This window comes from Xiphophorus hellerii, chromosome 22, assembly GCF_003331165.1.
Source record: "Xiphophorus hellerii strain 12219 chromosome 22, Xiphophorus_hellerii-4.1, whole genome shotgun sequence".
NCBI lineage: Eukaryota > Metazoa > Chordata > Actinopteri > Cyprinodontiformes > Poeciliidae > Xiphophorus > Xiphophorus hellerii.
This window is the reverse complement of record NC_045693.1, coordinates 15,673,492-15,697,859: the sequence shown is the minus strand read 5'-3', so window position 1 is coordinate 15,697,859 and position 24,368 is coordinate 15,673,492. Positions and strand designations below refer to the sequence as shown.

General features: G+C 38.5%; 1 protein-coding gene across 2 annotated transcripts in view; it reads right to left on the bottom strand.

Annotated features, from left to right (window-relative positions):
* The window catches only part of tet1 (tet methylcytosine dioxygenase 1), a 36,620-nt gene that overhangs the window by 9,233 nt on the left and 3,019 nt on the right, over positions 1-24,368 (bottom strand). For both annotated transcript variants that reach the window (XM_032552348.1, XM_032552347.1), the window contains exon 3: positions 520-2,680. In XM_032552348.1, the coding sequence (XP_032408239.1) occupies positions 520-2,680 (2,161 nt within the window). The remainder of the gene's footprint in view (positions 1-519; positions 2,681-24,368) is intronic.

Sequence of the window (24,368 nt, the reverse complement as noted above, 5' to 3'; positions counted from 1 at the left end):
AAAGTGTTCATGTGGATCCAAACATGGCAGAGAAACACAGTATTAATATGGATGAAGTGTAAATTGCAAAATTATTCATACCCCTTGAACTACAGTAATATTGTTTATAAAACTGCAATACTGAAAAAATATTTAGTCGGACATCATATATCAAGTGCCTTGCCCTCACACTCTGCTTGTCAAATATATCTGGCCTGTTAATAGGTCTTTAAATGCCTTTGTTTTCCATGTCAAATGTAAATTTTTAGTGGCTGAAATGCTTAACCTCACAGAGAATAGTGAGCAAATTAGAAAAACTGAAAAAGAAAGAGATGAGTCAGGAAATTGTAGGTAACTGCAATTGATACAGATATTGTCACTATCTTGAGCATTTATGTCCTCTTATATTCTTAAACCTCTCTTATGTGATATACAAACATTAAGGTCAACATGAATTTGTTGTACTTCTTTTTCCACAACTTTAGTCTTCCTTTATGAGTGTCATTATGTTGTGAATGATATAAAGCAGAGCTAACTCACCCACACACTGACAGGAAGGAAGATCTGCCAGTTTTTTGGAAGGTGTACTGAGCAGGTTCTTGATAGGGGTATCCAGGAAACTCATCGGAGACTCCAGAAAGCTGTTGACACCGTTCCTGGTTGGAGTGGACTCTGCAGTGTGAGCCCCGTCAGTCGCTGTGGACAGGACAGTGACAGACCCGGACGTCTCTAGCTTATAGTAGTTCTGTTGGCTTGGAGGAGGGGAATCAGGAGGCCCTGAGAAGCCGTTACTCAGAACATGGAACCCATTGACGTTGCTAATGAAAGCTGGTTTTGCAGGGCTAGTGTTAGGATGAGTGCCGTGCTGCAGCTCGCCAACAGGCTGCGCTACCTGAGATAACACGTGGCTCTCTGTTGGTCCTGCAATGAAACCATTGCATTGATTGTGTTGGAGAGGCAGACCATTAGGAAGTGACCACTGGTGGTTTTCTCTAGCACCAGTGTGGTTTGTGGTTAACAGATTGTTGGGATTCTGAGACAGACTTGCACTGTGAATGTTACTTTGATGGATCAGTTGCCTCCTTCCTTCTTGAGCCTCAGCCAAGTATTTCTTCAGATCAATTTGAGCCAAAGGCAAAAAGAAATTGTTCTTGGGTTGACGACTTGATTTCCCATGTGGGAGACCATTCTGGCCTCGGCTCCTGTGAGGCGTCTCCCCACCCTGCGCGGTCCTACGACTCGCTCCCTCCTGTAATCCATCGCTTTTCCTCTTCCTGGGCTTGGACGGCGTAGTTTTGATCTTTTTTAAGGGAGGCTTTTTCTGACTGGGGCTTTGCTGAGATTTGTAGTTGTACTTTATAGCTGAAACAGGTGTTCCCTTAGGGGGGTCGTTGTCGGATTGCTGATTGTGCCGCGCCTGGATGATGAAGGCCAGATCTGCCAGCTGAGCTGCCACTTCTTCCTCATCCCTGTTCCTCCTCATTTTAATCACGCACCTTTCCCTGTCCTCCACTAACCGCTCATGACCCCTGCTGGAGTCCTTATAGCTACACTGTGAATGGATGACATAAGGAGCCTGACCCTGCCCTGTCCCCCTGCAGTTTGAGCGCATTTCTGCAACAGAAGGCTTTGTGTCAGAGCTCAGCCTTCTGGAGCACTGAATGACATTCCCCTGCCTGGCCACAGGAGGGCGTATCACTGAAGTCTGGTGTAGTGGTGAGCTGATGACCGAGACTTTGTTGTAGTGGATGGCTGATGCACGTTTAGCTGCTTGCAGTGCAGGATTTGTGTTGAAACCTGGGGAACTGGAGGAAATGGGGTGTTCACCGTTACTTTCAGCTTTAATGGGACCTGAGGGGCTTTGTGGTATTACCGCCAGTTGAGTCAAGGCCTCGATAGCAATAGCCTGATCAAAACTAAGGTTTCTCCTCTCCACCAAGGACTGCACACTGGGTAACAGGATACTTTGAGGAGGTTCACTTTTGATGGGTTGGGGAGTCCTTTGCAAATTAGCAGGAGTGCTTTTCTTCAACTCATCTTTTTCTGTTTTGACAAAGTGCAAATCTGGCGGTTCTGTCTTAATGGAGCACAGAATGGAAGAACGTGTACCGAGAAGTTTCTCCTCTAATCCCTTCCTCTCTGTGACGGACAGGCAGACAACTGCTGCCAACATCGACAGAGGATCTTCGCACGTATCGTCGTCTTGTCTAGTCAGCTGTGTGGTAGTCTGCTCAGTGATCCACAGCCACGGCTCTTCCAGTTTGATCTTCTTTAGTGGAAGTGACACATCATCTGAAGACGCCTTTGGCCCGTTCTCTGAGCTGTCTTTTGGGATTGCGGCAATAATAGTCCTTTGAAGCTCCGATGCCATTGAAGTCTTTTTACATGCTGATTTCAGATCAGACTGAGACCCGTTGGTCATATTAGCACCATTAGGCTTTGTAAAACTCCCATCAGAACCATTCTGATGAGTCACAGAAGAGCATATGTGGCGGTGAAGTGCAGAATTGGTCAAATCCATCTCTGACTCTCTTTTAATAAGTGCTGGCTGTCCACCATGGTTGGTGAAGGACTGGACAATGACGGGAAATTGAGTGCGAGATATGTGGCCATCTTCCTCCTCGTCCTCCTCCGCTGCCATATAGGTATTATCCATCTGTTCCTTGCCTTTGCCATTTACTGAGCCAATTTCAGGAGCCACCTGAGAAGCAGAGGAGAAACATGAAGGAGAAAGCTGACTCAACAATCTCTGGCAGAATACAGTGATTTAGCTTGAACTAAATAGTCATGACACACAGAGCAACAGACCGCCTTCCAGTATAGGACGAGCATCAAAAATGCTAAAATGCAGAGGCAAATGATGTGCATATAAAGTTAATTGTAAAAGGCCATGGTTAAGCACAGTGATGGAAGGACTGTGTTGTGGGGATGTTTCTTTTCAGGAGAGACAGGCAAGCTGAAAAGAAGCTTGCCTGTAGTAAAATCTGTTATTAGCTGCAAAAGACTGGGGTGGAGGTTCCCATCAAAACCCTTCTGATGAGTCAGAATATTAAAAATGCAGTCTGAATTTCAATCCATCAAATCATATTCCTGTGCTAGATTGGCTCAGTCATATCCAGACTTAGAGCCAACTGAAAATCTTTATGTAGACTTGAAAACTGATGTTCTTGAAACTCCACAAAATCTCTTGCTTGAGCTTGAACTATTTTGCAAAGAAAAATAGGCCAAAACATCAGTTTCTAGATGTGCAAAGCTGATACAGACATAGAAATTACCCCAGATTTCCTGGGGTAATTTCAGGTTTTGAGATGAATGAACACTTTTGTGAACCTGGATATTTAAAAGCATTAGTCCACAGCTGAGGTGAAGATTCAGGTATCCTGCAGAGTGTGGAGAGAGGTACCGACCCAGAGGTAGCCAAGAGCTAAGTAAACATTTTAGAATCACCCGCACTTTATGACATCGCTGCTATCTGAGGTTCGCTGAGTTCATGTGTGCAGCATGCATGTACATGTTGTGTTTGAAGCTTCACACAGAGGTGTTTCCCTGAGCATGTCATAAAAATGTGCAAATTTATGCAGTCATTCACACAGACTATGTCAGCCGATGTGCATGCAGTCATGTGAGTGGTGCAGTGCAGCTTTTCACATCATTCAAGACTATTGACGACAAAAAGTGTAACAATACTCCAAAGGTCCAAAGTACCATTGCACATTGATTGCCCCCAAAAGCCTAGGCAAACACACACTCAACGTAATCTGTTACTACATGCAAACAATAATTTCCCCATCTTACAGTGTCTGTGGAGGTTTTGTGTTGTTCTAGATGTTATCTTAGGAACAAGGCAGACATTGTATTTCTATTATAAACATGTGGATTAAATATTGTTGAGAATTTTGTACAAATATAAACATATTCTTGTTTTTCAATCTCTTGACTCAGCCCTGAAAATGTGACATGGCATGAAACAGCACGGGGTGCGCGCGCAGTACTCCAATGTTGTTTTGTTACTCATTCTGCTGCAAGTTGGCTCAATTTTGACGAGCAAGACATAACTGGTAAAATCCGGTTTAGGATTTTCAAAATAAAAGATCCGGAAGTAGTTCATTATTTCTTGAGCGGCCCGGTACCAATTGGTACCGGTACCGGTCCGCGGCCCGGTGGTTGGGGACCACTGCTTTATAAGACTCAGATTTGCGTCCTTCAGCAAGGTAAGTATGACTAAATATGCAGCTAAAAACAAAGTTTTTTGAAAAGCACCAATAATGTGCTAAAACTAAGCTGAAGATAGAATTTATAACTGGAGGTTACAGTGCAATATCATAACCTGTGTCGTACACAATTTTGTAAGCCCCATGTTCACGCTAATGAACTAGCTGGACAGCAGCGGTGCGCAGGTTATGTTCTTCATCATTTTTTACCTGGCATAAACTCTCATTAAACTCCACGGTCACTGATTTAGAACTGTTTGGAGAGGGAGATATACACACCAGCCTTACAGCCTCTCAATGCAAACCACACGCCTTTGAACTAACAGAACAAATAGAAAACACATGCGCTGACCACATAATTATGTCTTTTATCAACATTTTTCCATCTGGGTCAAGTTGACTCTGATGCTCTATTACAGCTATGGGGTGCTTTTACTGTATTGCAGCGAATCCAAAAAGAAGTCAAACAGATTTTTAGCTATATATCAAGAACAGCACTATCATCTGAACAAAAAGCTGGCCTGCTGTAAGCAACTCAGAAATGTCCTGGTTGTGATGTACACAGTGTGTTTTGTTTTATGGAGGCATGTGGTGAACAAAGAATTGAGCCTTGTGATGTCCCACATGTGATCACGTCAGGGTTGCCATGAGTTCAGAAGAATATTCACTGTAAAAGCTTACATTCACTCTCCATGGGCTTGAATGCAATATTAATGTTAGACATTTAAAAATGAATTTCAATTGGTGGAGTTCACTTATTAAATCATATGCTGTCTTGGGGCGAAGAGATCTTTAGGCACAGAGCCCAAACTTTCTTGGAATTGAGTTTAGGGCTTTGGAAGTCCGTTCCAGAAGTCGATATGGTCTTTTAAAAACATGCTTGGATCTATTTGTGGGAGTTTTATTCTTCTTGGAACACCAGCGTCTGTGTAAGTTTTAACAACATGACCCAAACTTTCCCCTCAGACGTAAGGAAATTGGTTCGGATGCTGAGAAACCACTAAGTATCCAATCTGCCATAAACTGGAAACTGCTTGAACACCGTTGTTGCTGGCTACAGTGTTATGAAGGTTGCTGACCAAAAGATTTTTCACTTTGCTCCAAAATGGACACATTTAAGTGCAAATGAAGTTTCAGTGTTGTCTGTGTTTCACAAGTCATATTTAAACAGACCAAGAAATAAAATTGTGGCTGTGAGTAACCTTAATTGGTCTGCAACACATTGAAATGCACAGTACGTTCTGACACCTTTCTTTCAGAAACAGCATTAACCTTTATTGAAGTTTTAGCTGTAGCAGCTTGTCTGGTGGAGCGGGCCAGCTTTCACGCCCCCAGTGCATCAGTGAGTCTTGGCTGCCAATTCATCACAATTCCTTCCTTGGAAAACATTCAGACAGATACTGGCCATGGCTGACTGGGAAAACACCCAACAAGAGCTGCAGATTTAGAGATGCTCTGACCCAATCATTGGCTCCATCACATTTTGGCCCCTGCCAAACTCACCCAACTCCTTATGTTTGGCCATTTGTTATTGTTTTTAACATCAAATCTAAAGGCAAATGTTTACTTGTTGTCTCATCTGGACATACGAGGACATATAATTATCTCCTCATGATGAAGGATCATTGGGAATATTTACTTTACCTGTCAGTGGTTATGATGTTATGCCTGATCACTGTATGTTTCCCATTACTGTGTTTATCTCCACTACATGTGTCTCTATATTAAAAGTGAAGAATCAAAATTGTTTAAGATTTTATTGGTATTGATTACAATAAAGATAGAACAAAGCACAACACTAATATTTGAAGTCAGGAAGGAGTATCTACATCTATATCAGTAAGACTGTCACAATAAGCAATAAATCAGTTAATCCCATGATAAATTAAAATGAGTTTGATCATTTCCATTCCAATAATTTCCATTTTCTACCTCATAATCAATTTCATTTATGATTTTAGTTGTGTGTGGTTTTTATTTCCATTTTCATGTTATTATTCTTGGTCATTTTAGTTATTTATTTACTTTTTTTTGGATATTTAAAATATCTTCCAGGGCCAGTGTTATGGCTTATTTACACAATTAAAGCAGATTTATCTTTGAGAGGGTGTAGTTGTATTATTATGACATTATCACTGTATTACTTGAAAATGCTTTCAAAACATTATTTTTATTACCGGTACAACAATTTCTGGGACAATTTATTGGACAGCAAAATTGCTGTAATGATAGGCCTATGTTTCTGTAATGATATTTTCGTTTGCTGGTTGACCAAATTCTCTTGCAGATAACATCAATTCCTACTGAACAATCCTAAATTTGAAGACAGTTTGATGCTTTGAGGACGCCCAGGAACATGCAGAAAAAGGCACACAAGAAACGAAGGAGGAAGAGCTGGGGTGTCACAACTTGCTGTTTTCAATGACAAAGGAGCACTGGCTTTCTTCCAGCACTGCAGCAGACTCACACGTGTCATAATGCATGCACATGCAACAATTCTCGCATTAAACTTTTTATAATCTTAAAACGACATCAAAGCAGAGCTGCTGTTTTTCATTATGTTATATGCTTTATGATTACAGAGAGCCAAATGGAGGATGCAAATGAGGAGTCATGTGTTCTCATTTAGCCACTGGGTCTCTGGAGGGAGAGTTGGATCTGTGATGTGTTAGAAATGTGTTTCTGTGCTGAGCTGCCTCAGGGTGTCTGAAGTAACTCTTACTCTAAAGTATTACTCTGTTTGAGAAGCAAACACATCCTTATTAGATTTTTTTATTAGTCCAAGAGCTGAGCCAGTCATACAGTAATTTCAATGGGCTAACATCAGAGGTCCCCCTGTTTCATAAATGGCAAATATCATTGTAATACAGGTCAATTAAACCATAAATCAATCATAATCAGCTGTTGCATTGTTTTCCATAGTAATACATTATTTGATCCCAAAAAAGCTTTTATAGCCTCCTCTTGTAGAAGCAGGATGTGAGCACCATATATCAATGATGACACACAGATGTGAAAAGGACATGGAATTATTTCCAGAAATATTTTGTAAAATTTCTAAACACAGTTCAGAACGCTGCTCTATAGCTCAAGGAGTGGTGGCTTCTAATATGTTTTGCCATATGGGTGGTTGCCCAGGGTAGCATTAGAAAGGGCGATGCTCAATCACCACATATAACTGATCTATCAGGCAAGCTCTGAACATTTTTTATGGGGAGTATGCACCCCAATGTGTTGCTTAAACCTCCCCTCTTTGCTTTGAACATGGAGATTAATTTACATTATCTCTGAGTGAGTGTACTGCATTTATTACCAACTTAGAATCTCAGATAATTTCTCTTGTTGTAATTGGTTGTGGAGTGATATTAGGAAAGCCTCAACAGGAGCAATGGAATACTTTCTTTTACAGTAGATTTTACTGTATATCTGTTCGTAGTTAGCACAATACATCTTAAATAGTCGTAAACAGTCCACTCGCATATTTAGCAACAATTATTAGCTTCAGCTTAATCAGGTTTACTTTAGAGTCTGAGCCAACTCAACTAAATGTGCAGCATCACCTTAAAGTGACATTTTAGGACTAAGCAACATATTGTGGGGAACCTACCTATGGATGGACAGAGAGAGTGTGAGTAGCATGAAAGGTGGTACCTTGGAATGATGCTTTCAAGTTTTGTTAATATAAAGTACGCTATTCTGGTGACAGTTGTTGGGGGCAACGTGACCATGCATGTCTTTTTATGTCAAAGTAACAAGAACTGGGTAGAGTTTTAAAATTTCGAATTACAATTTTGTTTACAAGCAGTCATTTGATACTAGTATTTTACAGGCAGACTGGTCTCTTCATAAAGCACTTTTTTATCCGTATGTGGGTTCTCAGGTCGTAGGTCTCCAATCTATTGCTTTCAGACAACATTTCGCCTGATGTGAATACATCACCACATAAACCTTCACTATAAACTTAAATATGAGCTGGAGAGACTGCGATTACTATTTCTGTTTCCAATGGCGATCGTCTTATGCATTGATATCAAATTGTGGTGTTACAAATAAATCTATATTAACTTTCAGCTGTATTCTCAACTGTCTTGTGTTTGCTTTTTAAAATATTTCTCGGTGGAAATGAATGCAACTACATGAGCTGCGAGCCAAAAACACAACTGAATATGAAAAGTTGTAAAAATGTTAATATGCTCCTTTTAAGGGAATGACTAATGCAGGCAAGAGCAGCTAAGGACAAGACTCATGCACACAAATATGCATTTAGAGGCTTAACAAGCAACGAAAGCGTGACCACTTTGTGATTGCTAACAAGTCAGAGTGTCTCAAGAGAGTCATGTGTCTTCGAGCAGGTTTGCACGGGTTTGTTTTCATTTGCAAAAGAACAGCTTAAAGACAAATTCAACTGATTTACTGGGAAAAGCAAACATTTTAAATTCAAAACTCACATCCAGCTGTCCTTGTCTTCCTTACTTTGTGGCTGTGCAGAGATCACATTGCTGGAGCTGTCACTTTACAGCACTAAGAGTGAAACAATGAAAAAGCATGCTTCCTTCCTGGCTTACAGCATAGTGTTTCATGTGCGTTTCTCTGAACATGTGAGAATTTCCTTCATTCATTCTGTGTTTCCTGTCTGGCTGAGCTGGGTGTCACATAGTCGAGTACTCTACATAACAACCCCAAAAACAGCAACAAAAAGCCTTATTCAGACAAACATCAGAGGGTTAGGAAGTCTGCACTGAGGCAGCTGTGAAATAATGCAAGTATGGCTGACATCAGTAACAAAAAGACATTCTCGACAAACCGTAAAGTAATAGCATTATTAGTACACCAGTCAAAGAAGTATGGCTTGCCAAGTTACAACAGTTGGCAAAGTAAGCTTTAATTTATTGTATCTCGCTAAGTAGCTGAAAAGAGCACGTGCAAAAATACTGCTGACCACAACAATCCCAGCGAGAAAAGAGGAAGCAAGGGGTGCTCTTCAGAATGTCAAGAGCCTATAAACATAAAAAAAAAAAAAAAAACTGGAAAAATTTAAAAACGGTTTGTGCTTAGATAATAAAACTTCCCCCGGATAGCACAGAAAAAGTCCTGAGTGATTAAGCAGGAGTAAAAACACCAGCTTCCAAGCAGAACACTGCTGTCAGCTGATCCCTGGGTGACAAAAACAGACAACAGAGCAGCTCCTTTGCAGGCGGCTCATCTGCAGCAAGACAAAGCGCCTCAGGGTGAGAAGCCCTAGCTGCTTTTACCTCATCTGTCCTCAGCAGAGAAAGCCCCACAGGTTTAAGGCTGGATACTCCTAAAAGGTACCGGTGGCCATCTTGCTACGGCTTCCTCCAGATTCAACAAAAACGCTGGCTACAGTTGCCGTCCGTGGGGCAAACACCCGGGAGTCATGACTAAGGTGACCGTGAGCAGCTGTGACAAAGTGGGGCTATGGCAGCGTGGTCAGACTCCCCTCGCTCCACACACATATAGACACGCACACATATGGGATGCCTTTTGCAGATGCAGACAGAGCATCATCAGCCAATGGGATGGGGACCTCAGAAGCTTGTAAATTATCTTCCATGCCTAGACTCTCCCTAAACAAAGGATCCCCTATGTGGGCTTTTACTCCAGCCCTACGCACAGAGACGGCAGGAAAGCTGTGGAGCGGACGCTGCTGGATCTGGATCACACAAAACCACTCGCAGCTGAAATATTGACCCTTGATTTTTTTGATGCTTGAGTTGTTTCTTTTAGATTCATTTCAACTGAGCTGACATCCCAAATCCTGCTTTCTGCTTAGTTAGAGAGCTCATATTAACAATACAGGCAATCTTAAGGCACTTTACAAAATAAATAAATAAACAAAAGTACAAAAAGTAAAAAAAAGAAATTTGCACACACTGATATGTTTTTTTTCAGGATAATATTGATTTCTGATTTTTTTAAGGTCAGATCTGCCAATCACAGTTTTGAATCTAATATAAATTGAAACAATTTTAATATTATTCCCATTAATGACATTATAGCACAAGTTCCAAAAGTGTCATCTGGCTTTATTAAACTCAAAATACTGGAAAATAAATTGTGAATTTTTTTTTTTTTGTACCTGTTTTTCCAATTTCAATCTCTGGCTGAATGATTCTAATATTTTCCTACCAAGACACAGATTCTGCCTATTAACTAAGTAAACTTTTAACTAGATGAAGAACTAGGTGTAACTTCATCGCTTGAGATTATATAAAACAAACATTTGCTTTTGCTGTATATGAAAAATGTCAACTAAATTAATGCATCGCTACATTAGGTTTGTCCTCAAGACATGAGGTAGTGGAAAGCAATCAAAGGAATACACTTTAAATATTCTTTGACAAATTTAAATCTTCTTTTAACAAATTAACAAGTTAAAATTTAAACTTCACATATTTAAATCCTGGCTGGATTGACCATCTAGAAGAATCAATAAAAATGTTGCAGGGGTAAAATTGGTGAAAAGATACTCCAGCTGAAATTTTTAGCTGTAAAACTTTACAAATGCTATTCAAAAGTATACTCTGTCGAATAAATCTTTTTCTCTCTGGACAAAATTTTATTCTACAGAGCATGAATCTTTTTCTGTGGACTTATTCTTTGTAGAAAAAGTCAGCATCACTACAGACAGTCTCCGTTGTTTTATACACTCATTGGATTTTTTTAGTGCAGGATCTATAATGAGGAAGAAGTGCAGTCTGTTTTATCGGCTTGAAGCCAGTTTTACTTTCACTTGCTGCTTTTAAGTGATTCCATAAAGTAAAATGTGCAGAGGATGCATCTTACAAACATAAACAAAATTTCCCCTTTATCTTTGTCATCGCCCTAAAGAATTCTCAGAGTAGAAGCTGCGGTTAAAGAAAAAACACAGCTACAATAGGGTGAACCAATCCTCCTTTTCAACGTGACGATGAGGCCAAGAAGTTGGGGTCACGCCGGGACAAAGGAGCCTGAAGTGCAGTCAGAGCCAGCGCTCGTCGTTAACACTCCAGCAGCCAGACTCAACCATGTGCTCCACTGTGGAGGAAGAGATTGTACTAACTGAGCAGTAAAAGCTATATGACATTTGCAGTAAACACAGCGGATCATTTAATAATAACTCGACCAAAATGATACGGTTTGGATGAAATATGGTTTTTGCACATTTTACTTATTACTGTTTATTTATTTCTGTTTTCTAACATTAGCAACATAGATTTGAACAATTAGCCTCTGATAAAGTGAGCGTTCTGTATTCCCTGTTGGACTGTTTTTGTCTTGGTTCGTCGGTTACACTTCAACTTATCAGACTCAACCTCCTGTACCGCATGGCTGCACACACGTGTGGTTTCATAGCAAACATTTTATTAAAACCTTATGCTAGTGAATACCATGGCAGCGAGATGACATACAAACAGCACAACTAGGTGAAATATGCCAAACTGACCCAAACATAAAAACAAGCTCATCTGTAGAATAAACAGTTTTAAGCACACATATGTCCTGGAGGACACTTTTTCAACACAAAATAACTTTTTGTCTGTAATATCAGTGACAGAAATATACAGCAAAACAACAATTTTACAACTTTCCTTAATTGGAAGACTGATTCCAATCTTTTGAATCAGATTCAGAATTTACAATACTATCAACACCAGAAGATCTTGAACTCGCATCGAAACCATCCTGAAGTATTAAATTCTGGTAAATACTGTAAGGCATGCACTGCATTCATCCTATATGTGTTAGTATCTCATCACAGAAACACGCAAGACACAAGATTCAGTGTTTAAGTTGAAGTCACAACACAAAGAAACAAGTAGCCAAAATCATAAAGGAGATTATTACCTGTTTTTCTGTTAGTTAAAAATCTTAACGTCTCAATCAGAAACACATACTCCACGTTACTGCTTTCCTGGGGTTAATAATTACAGCAGTTACAACTGAACTCTGCTTTGACAGGTAGCCTAACAGGTTTCACATTGCGAACAAGTTGCACCAACCCAAATAACAACCCAAATAACAATCCAAGTTTGTCTAAAATACACACCTACCAACTGCTCCCAAGTTACTATTAGTCAACATGTGTTTCTCAGACCTTTACACAATAACATCCGTACATTAAGTCATACTTTCCTTCAGACTTCCAGACCCATTTCAGGACAGATCTGTGAATCATTCCAGGGTTTAAACAATCACCTAAGCTTTAAAAGTTAACCAGTATTGCGTCAGTCCATAACAGCGCAGTTTAAAACTTCAGTATATCTCAAAATGATGCATCTTTAAAAAGACTGTTGTCAAAAGATGAGGTTGTGTAAAAACTTTCAATACCACAGATTGATATTTCATTATGGCTTGCCTACTGTGATACCAAGGGCAACTATGATTTAATAAAGTCAATCACCTAATACATCAAAAGTATTTTTGGTATTCCTACAAAATTTAAACATGTTTGCACCTCCTTCAGGCTGCAAGAGAACGAGGGAGAGCAGGACTTCACGGAGATAACAGGAGGGATGAATAACATACAGAAAAGTTGATCTCCTTTATCTTTTAAGCTTTTCAACCTCTGCCTGCCTTTTTGAACATTTAGGAGAGTAGATAAGAAACTAAATGTTTAAGTTATGTTAATGTAGAATGCCTTGTTATTCTAAACACTAAGGTATACTAATATAAGTTGTTTTTATCTTGTAACCAGGTTGCTATGTATTGCAAATTTTTTGCCCAGGTCCCTCTTGAAAATGAGATCTGGATCTCAACGGGGTTTACCTGGTTAAATTAAGGAATATAAGACTGCAAAACATGTTTAAATTGTAAAATTAAATCAATCATCGTTTTATTTCGAACATGATAAAAGTACAAAATCACACACATGAACAAGGAATGCAAAAGACACATACTTTTGTACTACAATAATCTTAACATGCTCAAAATCATTTTTGCATGTTTTTACTGACAGCTTTTCTGACACCATCGCATGACATTACCTCTGCTAAATGAGTGTATATGGCAGGATGATTAGAAAAATATTTTCAATCCTTTTATTATGTTTTATGCTGTTGTTCTTACACAGAAAATGCAATTTGAAGAAAAGAATGCTGGTGGCAGTTCAAAACTTTTTAGAAACTAGAAATGAAAAATCACCCATAAATCTCTGATCGGTACATCCTAGACTTATTTAAAAATGTTTTAAAATATGTATCTCTTTTCACTAAACTGTAAAACATGTTTAACTCAATAAGCACACACGACACAGTTTGTCCAATTTGTTATGCAACAATAAACCAACTTGATCTCTTTAAGGCTTCAACATATTTCTTCCCTTTAATCAACAGCCAAGCTTGCATTAAGAATAAGGAATCTAGACATTAATCACAATAAGTTATGGTACACAAACACGGCAAGTGAAGCACAGAAAGTCATAAAGTGTCTCTGACACATGTAGCAGCTGACCTACTGGAAACCAGCCCAGTGGCGGGTCGAGGCCAAACGGGAATGTTGCCAAACTTGGTCATTATAGCCATTACTGTAGATTTTAATGTAAATGTGTCTCCCGTTTGCATTGAAATACTTCATACTTGATTATGTGCTAATCTTTTGTTCTTCCTGTTTGTGTAAAACTATAAGTTTGAACCCTCTGAGTTCAGAGTCACATGCAGAAAAAGCAAGTGTTAGAATCCGGTACAGGGATGTTTCTGTGTTTTTGTATGTTTATTGCAAATAAAATGAGTGCAGGCATCTACAGAAAAAAGGGAAAGCTTGGCTCTGCTATCATGCTGCTCATCATGTGCCCCCTCTCAACCAACTACATATTTTTAAACACCTATGTGTGCAAGTCAAAGGCCAAAAACCAACACATTCAGAGAATAACAAGTAAATCTTGAGTGAAAAAGATTGTAACCTTAAAATCAAAGTCCCTGTTACCGGTGATAAAGGACACATGATTGCATTTGCAGACTCAGACTGTGACTTAAAGCCCTCTCTGTGATTTTCTGAAAATTCCTTTACATGCTCTCCTCTTTGTCTACAAACACACCCACAGCACATAAAAAAAACAGAACAGACAAACGGACTTCCTGTCTGAATAGCTCAGTGCCCAGGAGTGGGGCTATTTTAGGGATAGAAAGCATTCTTGCTCTTAGTTCCATCTCACGAGACTGTATTATATAACTACAATACAATTTCTTTAATGAAATATGCAACACTCAACACCACACCCTAAGCCCACACTGTAGGAGCCAACAGCATAAAGAGGACATCAGGTCACTTTCTCCACAACAGTCTGTCCAAAAGATGAGGGGAGTGGTTCAAGATGTGCACAGATCAACCATATGTGCAGGTTGCATGGAATGTGACTGAATCTTTAGGATAGTCTGAGTTATTTGCAACCAAGCAAAAAAAGGAATTTTGTCTCAAGACTGGTGAGATATCATCAATTAATCTGCAAGAGGTGATAAGCCAAAAACAGTCGTGAGTTGCTACTGGTGTTGAGGCTTTTTAGTGCTGAAGTTTTAAGTGTAAATGAAGGGTTTTTACACCAGACTGTTGCTAAAGCTATGCTGATGCAACAGCAGACACCAATTCTATTAATTTCCACTGGTGAAATACGCATATATCCTGGTTTTAACCGTTTCCACAACTTTATTTGTGTTCTGTCTGCTGTGTAGCTTGGTCTCAATAATGCTTTCTGCTCTCCAACAAACCTCTTTGTTCTTCTATAACAGTGGCTAGAGGTGGACTTACAACATTTGAGTTAGTTCCTTTTTTGTAAACAAATAAAAAAGAAAAATCCATGCACAAAATATACATAAACACTCAGTTTTAACTCTAATGTAATAACAGATTAGGACTAGAATAACACAAGCCAACCATCTTTAATCCTTCAAAATCGCCATAGCTACTCTGAGATAGAAGTTTAACTTACAGCTGCAGTTTTAATCCCTATTTTCAACTGTTAATTGCTTTATTATGGCCCGGTGATGTTAATAAGTATTATTTTAAATATAGTTATAAACTCTCGTTGCAATGCTGCCAGGTTACAACAATCCAAGACTCAATAGAGGTAATGTAAAGTTATGTGAAGAACATTCACAAAGAACATTCACAATGCTTAAAAAGGCATTTAACAACCAATCTGCTCATTGTAAGACCTGTTTAAAGTGAATTAAGGATAACAACAATGATGTGTAGTCTGACAGTATCCAGATGCTCTGCAGAAACTCAGATCAGAGCAAGGATCAAATGTTTACTAGAAGTTTATGGGCTCCCTGCCTGTGCAAAACCAAACCAGTAATTTTATACAACCAGTGGGAACCATCTCTAGCACTGGCTCTGTTAAGGTCTAGAATCACTATGGTGAAACCCCCCCCCCCTTCATCCTTAATTTTGATTTTGGTGGATTTATATCGGTGTTTCAATGAGTGCAGACTAAAATGCCAAATCTAATTGACGCAAACACTCATGGTTGTGGTTAGAGTTAATGTTCACAGTAGGGGTTAGGAGTATCACTCTGTGCTTCCTTGTGCCACACACAAATAGAAACGTTTTCTCTACTAAATGAATTTAATTGATAGGAAAAACAGCTTAAGGTCTTGCTTGGTGCACTTTGGTATGCTTAGCATTAGCATCTTACTTCACTGGAAAAGAGTTAAAAAACACCAATGAATTTAATTTAAAAAGAAATTGTGTCTAAACAACCAATTGTTTGGTATTGTCTGGTATTGTTGAAATTCCTTAGCAAACAATAAAAAATAATACTTTTCTGATGTTTGTTGAAGTCTTGACAAGAAGTTTCATATAGTCAAAGTGAGTAAAACACATCTGTTTGCATGAACTAAGTCAGTGACAATTAATCTATTGGCTTCTTGAATTGGAATTTTTAACGTCTGGCTCTCAATACTTACAACTAATTAACAAGAGATACTAATAAGCCTTGAATATGATTTGGTCAAAATATACTTTGGATGCCAAGTTAAAATTTGTTATAATTCCAAAGTGAATACAGTCAATATGGGAAGAACTGCACAATATATTAACTTGTAGTTTTGAACATACGCAATATGTCATATTACATTCATTCCAACTTTTGCTAGTTATCAAACAACCCACTAAAGTTCAAGTTAATATTTAAATTAGTAAAATATTTTCTGTCTATCGAAACCTATCATATGGCATCGCTGAGTTGCAGCATTTAGTCCTCATGTTGATAGTGTCATTATGTCATTGACTTTGCAGCAAACCCTCATATTGAGCATGCATGTAGCAGTGTACCAGTGGAGAGGAAAAACTCCCCTTAAACAAGAAGAAATCTCTAGCAGAACCAGAACCCGACTCATAATTAGACTGATTCTACCAGACTGAAAGCAAAGGTCATGGACAGGAAAGTCTCAGTCTTTGTTGGCCTTTAATGATGTAGTTGATTTGCTATATTTTTGGGTAGGACTTAAAAAATAAAAACTGAGTTCAAAAGTTTGATTTTATTCCACATTTTCCTCTTATTGACAAAGAATTAAACATGTTTGGCAAGCTTCCTCCTGTTCATTACGCTATGCATTTTTAGAAAATTAAAAAATAAACAAAGCTACAGTTTTGAAAGTAGCCATGCTCAAACTATTCTTCTTTTGTGTTTCTCTCGAGTAATGAAAAAATGACATTACTGTAACCTCCTGACTTGACAACATTTCATCTTTATATTTTAATTTCTGCCTAAAATGCTCCTTTGAGCATTTTGAAGTTGTGTCGGTACCTCCTGATTAATAATGAAAGACCAGAAAACCACAGTAACAGATCTAAAACCTAAACTCTGAAGTTTTACTGTTATTGATTTACTGCACTTTAAAAATGGTTAACAGAGAAAAAATGGCGTAAACACAAGATGGATCCCTCAGATCCTCCTACAATCACGAAGGAAAAGCTTACCCAAGTTACTGCTTTTGAAACATGCTGAATAAGCGTGTTGCTGTTTGACCGTGAATGAATGAGTTTATGAACTGTGACGAATACACACGTGCGGTCATGCATGCAAATCCACATGTGTGGATGGAGAACATGAAAGAGAGACTGCAGTCCCTGACAGACTGAGCTCAGAGATAAAGTGGACATATGGGAAAAAAACATCAAGGTTATATATTTTTTTAATAAATTTGAGGACGGCATTTTTGCAAAGAAATCACACAAAAATAGCACAATAAGGATGCAAAATGATCTATTTGTATTTCAGGTTGCAGGTTGAAATTGTTTTAAGTTCTCTGGGTTTTCCAAATGGAGGCCATTTGGAGCCCTTGGCAGGATTTGAGTGGCATTTCTTTTTAGAGGGCAAAGTCAGGATTTCTTTTCACCCAGAGAAACCAAGTGGCACGACTTCAAAGCTTATCCAGGGACTTCAAAGCTCTCAACATCCAGGACCCGACAGAGACTCACAGTGACATAGTGGTAAGATAATGTAATCAAAGTTGAACAAATACTGTACACAACTTAGAAATAAGGTAGTAAGATAAACACTAACATGGTTATTTTAAAACTCAGGTGAAGGTGCATTGAACAGAGCAGGAACAGAGCACTAAAACTTTCTCACATTTAACGCAGTAAAACTTCATACATCAAACTATCTTAATTTTATTTTGACAGAACAATCAATCAAGTTTACTTGTATAGCACATTTCAGCAACAAGGCAGTTCAAAGTGCTGCATACATCATGAAAACACAGTCATGGAATACACAGTCAACAATTGAAACATCGCCACCATGTTTCACTAAAGGGACTGTGAGTTGAGCAGTGGTAGTTTTCTGTCACAAATAAAGTTATGAATGTCCTCTACAAATCATTTATGGGACATGATATGTCCTCTGCATGTTGTTTAACTTTAAAATAACTCATTACTTTGATTATGTATGATGCATACATCATATGTATGATGTTAAAGGGGTATGAAAATATTTTCAAGGCACTGTAGGTATTTTGACATAACACAAGGGACAAATAGTGAATTATACGTCGTCTGCTGTTTACAGAATTAATTTGAATTTACAAAAAAAGAGTTTCTGTGGGGCGTGCTGTGGTGGTGCAGGGGGTTAGCACGCCCCACGTTTGGAGACCTTAGTCTTCGACGCAGACGTCGCGGGTTCGACTCCCGGTGACCTTTGCTGCATGTCCTCCGCCCTCTTTCCTGCCTGCCTACTGTCACAAAAAATGTGAGCCACTAGCGCCGCAAAAACTTTTCGGAGAAAAAAAAAGTTTCTGTGCTCAAGAAGAGATGTAGTCAAGCTGCAAAGTATGCTAAATGAATTTTGCCATCTTAAGTAGTCTATGTTAAAATATTGGCAGTGTCTCTAACATATAATTCACAAATTTCCCCTACTTCCTTGACTGGTTGCTGTCCCACACATTTATGTAATCAAAAGAATAGAAAAGGATGTGAATATGTGCAGTTAGCTCACTTCCATTGTCTTACTTGCATATTTGGACAGGGTTTTTGTAGAGGAGAAGCTCACACTGGGCAACACTTGTAACTAGATTTTCCTTATCTTTTCCTTAAGTGGCTGCTCTACCAACATATTTATTTAGACTGTGAACATGAGGGCCTTGGTGGCATCCATAGATAAGGAAAAGGATTACTTTATCACTGTAGTAAACGACAAAAAAACTATGGAAATCACAATTCAAGTGATGTTTGAACTAACTCCACTCCAACATATCTATGGAAGCTTTTTTTTTTTTTACCTTTGTCCTTGTCCAAAACATCAAATTGATCCTGAAGCCTTGTCTTTATTCCGAGGTTAAAACTGAATTTTCAAGGAAATAAATGCAAATGGAAGAAACCAGAATCCTTTTTTTCTATACTGTGTTGTTCAACTTTAATGCTCACCTTCCCATTACAGTTTATTTTGACCTTGCACGTCAGCAACCATACAACAATACATGGCAAAACGGTTCACACAAACTGCAGCTGTGTGAAAGTTTACGAGCACATCAAAACTGGAAATATTTTCTTTTATCCAAACTGAAGATTTACTTTATGAAAGCATAACATCTCTGAGTTGAGACAAAAGTCTTCTGCTGCTTTTCAGTGTAAAATACAATACTCTACAAAGTAACAAGACTTAGAGCTAAATAAACAGATTGCTACAAGTGAAATTAATTAACATTGCAACTAATGAAATAGGTAGGTCATTCACCAAAGATTATTTGTTGAATACTTATAGAAAACCAAAAAAGATTAAAATTAAGCATTTTTGTAACTCTAGGGAGTCAAAAAATGTAAACAACTTGTCATTATAGAAAACATTAGAAAAAAAAATAGTAATGTATATATATATAGTATATATATTAAAGTGTTCCCTTTATTTTTTTGAGCAGTATATATATATATATATATAGTGGCTTGAGGCAATATCCAGCCTCAAGCCACTAAATTGTAATTTAATTACACTGAAAGATGATTTTGAAAAATCAAATGCACACCACATTTTTCAGAGTTCATTTTCTTTTTTTTTTGTTATTGTTAAAATTACATATCACTTTCATTCCATTTTAAGATTATGCACAACTTTGTACTAGCCTGCCACATAACGACCTATTAAAATAGCCTTTTAAAATAACTGGAAAACGTTCACAGGGAAATGAGTCCTTTCGCATGATGCTGTACATATTTGAAAGACCTAAAGACATGCGACTCCTGAAAAGGTATCTTTCCAAGAGAAACATATGTATTCTTTAGCTGGGTCATCTCTTGTGTAATAAAACCTTAGCTAGCTGGTCCACTAAGAGCTGGAGGATCTGAGCAAGTTAACCTCATTACCAGGATGTGGGTTAGTGAGTTTATAGCCTTAAAGCCACAGCTGTACGTCTATGGGTTATCTCCACTAATCCTCATTATGACTCTGAGAATAATGCATCTGACAATCATGGCAGGTCAAATGTCAGCAAGCAGACACAGAGGTTGCCATAGAAACTGTAAGGACTCCAGACCTTTGCTACTATCTATTAAAAGAGGGGTAATAGGGTTTCAGAGCAACCACGACAAACAGCTCTTACTTTGCATTAAGCTTTTGCCATCTGGGAACAATGAGCAAGTTGATGTAAGGGGGGTCTGCACTGTAAGCAGGTAAAAAATATTTGCGATAATACAAATACACAGCTGTGCGCAAGGATAACCTTCAATTACAGACGCAACTTTAAATACCTGTTACAAACCTGTGCAGCACAGTGCATGTTCTCGCAATAAGAGCCTCCAGACAAGAGTGTTTTCCTGATACACCTGATGTCACTGCTGGACCACTCCTCTAGCTATAATGCACCACTGCAACAAGAGTAGGAGGGTGGAAACTGTGACAGATAAGTGGCTTTGCAAGAGAAGCTGAATTGAGCTTTCATGCTAGGTTGAAGCATCCAAGTTATGTTTTTAAATATAACCAGGAGGATGAAAGAATTTGTCCTAAAACAAATTCATTTATATGTAATCAATTCACTAAAAAAATGAAAATATATACAAGGGTAAACATTTTGATTATAATAGTAATTTACACTTTTCATTAAATATGAGAAGCAAGTGAACAAAAAATAAAATAAATAGAAAATGTAATTTTTGAGAGAGCTGACTGTGAGTCTGTACAAACTGAGTCAGCTTAAGTAGCCTACAGCTCCAAACATGTCAGGACTGTTTTACTCAGATACGCAAACAGCAGCCTTTGGTACTCTGGGACTTGAAGTATCCTGTTCCTATAAGTGTGGAAATGTGTGTTTAGGGACGAATCCTATTCTTGTCCTTGCCGATAAAAAGACAAGTCCACCAGTGAGGATCAAAGTAGAAGATAAAAAGATACTTACAAAAAAGAAAAATATTTTCCCACAAAAAATAATTTTCTAGTAAGCCACACTCTTCGCTCTGAGATCTAAATTGTGTTTTGCAAGTATTTTGAGCCTGCATTTAATATTTCATGACCGGGTAGCAAAGCTATACAATGGTAAAACCAGTAACAGGATCTACATGCCCCTACATGAAGTCTTCTTTGGCCTCTGCACCTTTATGAAGCTTGAAACATTCACTGGAAGGGTGTGTGAGCTTGATGAGCAGGACTGGCCGATGAGTAAATAGACAGATTTACTCACACTAACGCACCTTAAGTGAACTCACGTAGCTGTAAAGGCACACAGTTAACCTTGCTCGACCTGCTTTCTGAGTAGGATTTGGTGAAAGATGGAGTTTGAGATCAGTTCAACAGTATACAGACGGAGAGGCTGACTGTGGGAGCTGGCAGCTCTCGAAGCAGGCTCCACCCCTGCAGAAGTGCAGAACCAAACAAAAACCAGTTTTAAGGCCACAGACACAGACCTTCCTGTGTGTAAACACAGGCTAATGTGATGTCAGTCAGGGCAAAACAACAACCGGCTGTGCAGCCTGAATCAAACTGGATCAGCAGTTCAGCGTGACTCTGTGTGAGGGCCCTTTAACAGTAACATGCACACTAACACCACTGCATGAATGTGCTGTATTAAAAGTCACAACCAGATTAGTGTGTCACTGAATCAGTAGATTACTCATACAAACTGATACACAATTCAGAGCAATCCATAGAATATATCAGCAAATCTCAGGATCACCATTCCTTCCCAAACCCCCGTCTTACTCTGACAGCATGGACAAAGGTCCCCACAAACAAAAAAGGTAGTAGTTATATAATCAGCCCTAATCTGCTACTGTCACGGCTACAACTCTTATGACTCAGTAGGTCCACGTGTACACGCTTGTATACAGCTTACACGTGGACTTTCACACTCAAACACACCTCTTAGACACAGACACTGAACGGTGCACATACTCGTTTAGAGGTTAGTTACTCTGAGTTTTCAATAAAGTTTCTGCTGTTCCATTTGTAAGATTCTAAATGTAGGCTGCGTTTTTACTAATGTATTTCTTTTCTGTTCTGTTGTTCTAATGTTATTGAAAAAAAATATTGTGAACTCTCTCAAAAGCAACAAAACAAGACTTATTACAAGTGAAAACAATAAATCTTGGACAATTTTGTTGCTCTTAAGGTAAAATATGATAAATGAACCTCCAAAAATATAATAAGCAAATACTGGACTTTAAATCTTCCTGTAACCAACATCAGGTTTTAACCAGTCAGAAAAAAAAACGTCGTTATATCATAATTTTGTGATGACAAGTGGCTGTCAATGATATTGGATGCATTGTTGCGTGAGTGTCTTTTTGGTTTGTAACGCACCATCTGGACTGTTTGGGTTTTTGACTGACTGACTGATTGATGTGTTTTTCAGCCAACTCAACATCCTGAACTGGAGCCGGGTTAGTCAGACAGAAAGAGAGAGAGAAAACTCAAAATTGTTTGTCACGTTTGCGTATTAATCCACAAGAAAGGCGACAGTGATGCAATAAAAACGCAAATGATTTAAAACGCAACTGGTAACGTTTTTAATGTAGGCAGCGCCAGTCTGCAAGAAAGGAGACAGAGGTCAAAGAAATGACTGAAAACGAAAATGCTGCTGTGTTTAATATAGACAGTGTAATGCTGAGTGATTTACCTACAACTGCTTCCTTTCCTGGAAATCTCAGTCTTCTTTTCACAGTAAGTAGGTTGTGTGTTGTGTTATTGCTAAGGCAGGTTAAGATGCCAAATAAAGTAATTTCTTCTGATCAATGAGAATGTAAAAGTAGAATTTACTGTCCCTATCAGGTAAGTTATTTTGGTTAGTTAAGGAAAATACAGCTAAATATTAACAACCTAAAAATGTAGGGTCCTCCAATCTACTGGCCAACAAAGGCACTTTTGCTAAATTTTGTTTACTTCTGAAGTCTGCAGTAGGATCTGAGACATCAAGCTGAACAGAACCGTTTTCTGGTTGCAGCTTGAAAATCCCTTCTGGAATTCTGGTTTTAGTCGACCATCCTGTTTGTTTTTACAGTTTCAAACTCTGACATTTTTTGTTCAAACACACAGCGTAAATTGGACAAAGATGTTTTTCTCCTTTTCCTTTTTGTGATAAAACAAAACAAACAGAAAATGTCCAACTGCTACTGTAATTCTGTATTAGTATGACAGTAGAGTGGTACCTAAAATGTTGTATTTATTAAAGTGTTACCATAAAGACGTTGATAGTCACCGCATTAGATGATGTCTACATGCCAATTCTTTGCTTAAGAATGACGTCAGAGAAAAACATTTCAGTCACAAATGTATGGAGTTTGCCAGGACTTTAGCTGGAACTGTTTTGGTCAAATGACAAATTAGTTTTTTTCTTTTTACTCCATAAATCAGCAAAATGACTGACCCAGAGAAACAGAAACGTATTCTACAGTAAGAGCAGATACATGTACACAACCTGGAACACATGCCAGTAAAACAAGGTAGAATTACTTGACATGCAAGGTGTGAAATAGAGGGATAGAGGGAGAAATTTTCTTGCTTATGGGTAGAGATATACTGTATATCAGTGTGTGATTATGCCAGTGGAATTCAATTCTTCTCATGTATCTTGAAGAGATCTGCATTAGGTACTTATTCAAACAATAACACACACATGAAGTTCAGAGACATAGCAACCTACAACATGGAAGCAATGGCATTAAGAACTATATTCAGCAGTAAGAATATAAGTCCTGCAGCAGATGGCCACAAAGCCCTGATCTCATCAAGACTGTCAACCTTAAAAGCCTGAAACATCCGACAGGCAGCCTAAATCCAAAACACAAATGCTGCTCATAAATAGTGTACACTCACTTTAAGTTTGAATTCTTTATATAATCTATCTACAACAGTTTTGAGTGGCTTTGTTTTCGGAGGCTTTATTATCTGTCCTCACACATTGCTGAACGTTACTCTCTTGACTGCAACACTGAGGACACACACAAACACACCCATTCACGTAGGCATGTGAAACAGGGCTGTACTTTAAACATGTGCTAAACTGCCGGCAGTCATGTGCCAGTGGCTTCCCGTCCAACAGTCGGATCTCTATTCTCCAAACACACACATATGCACAGGCAATACTTCCCCTTTCACTCAGTGACGAACCATAACATTTAACAGGAAAACATCACAAAGCTATCTGAAAGCACCAACTGAGAAATTTTGCTATCTGAAAGTGAAAGCTTCTGTTTCAACTGTTTGTCTCTAGTAACTCGGAATCATCGCTGTTATCAGTGGGCAGGAGACCTCAG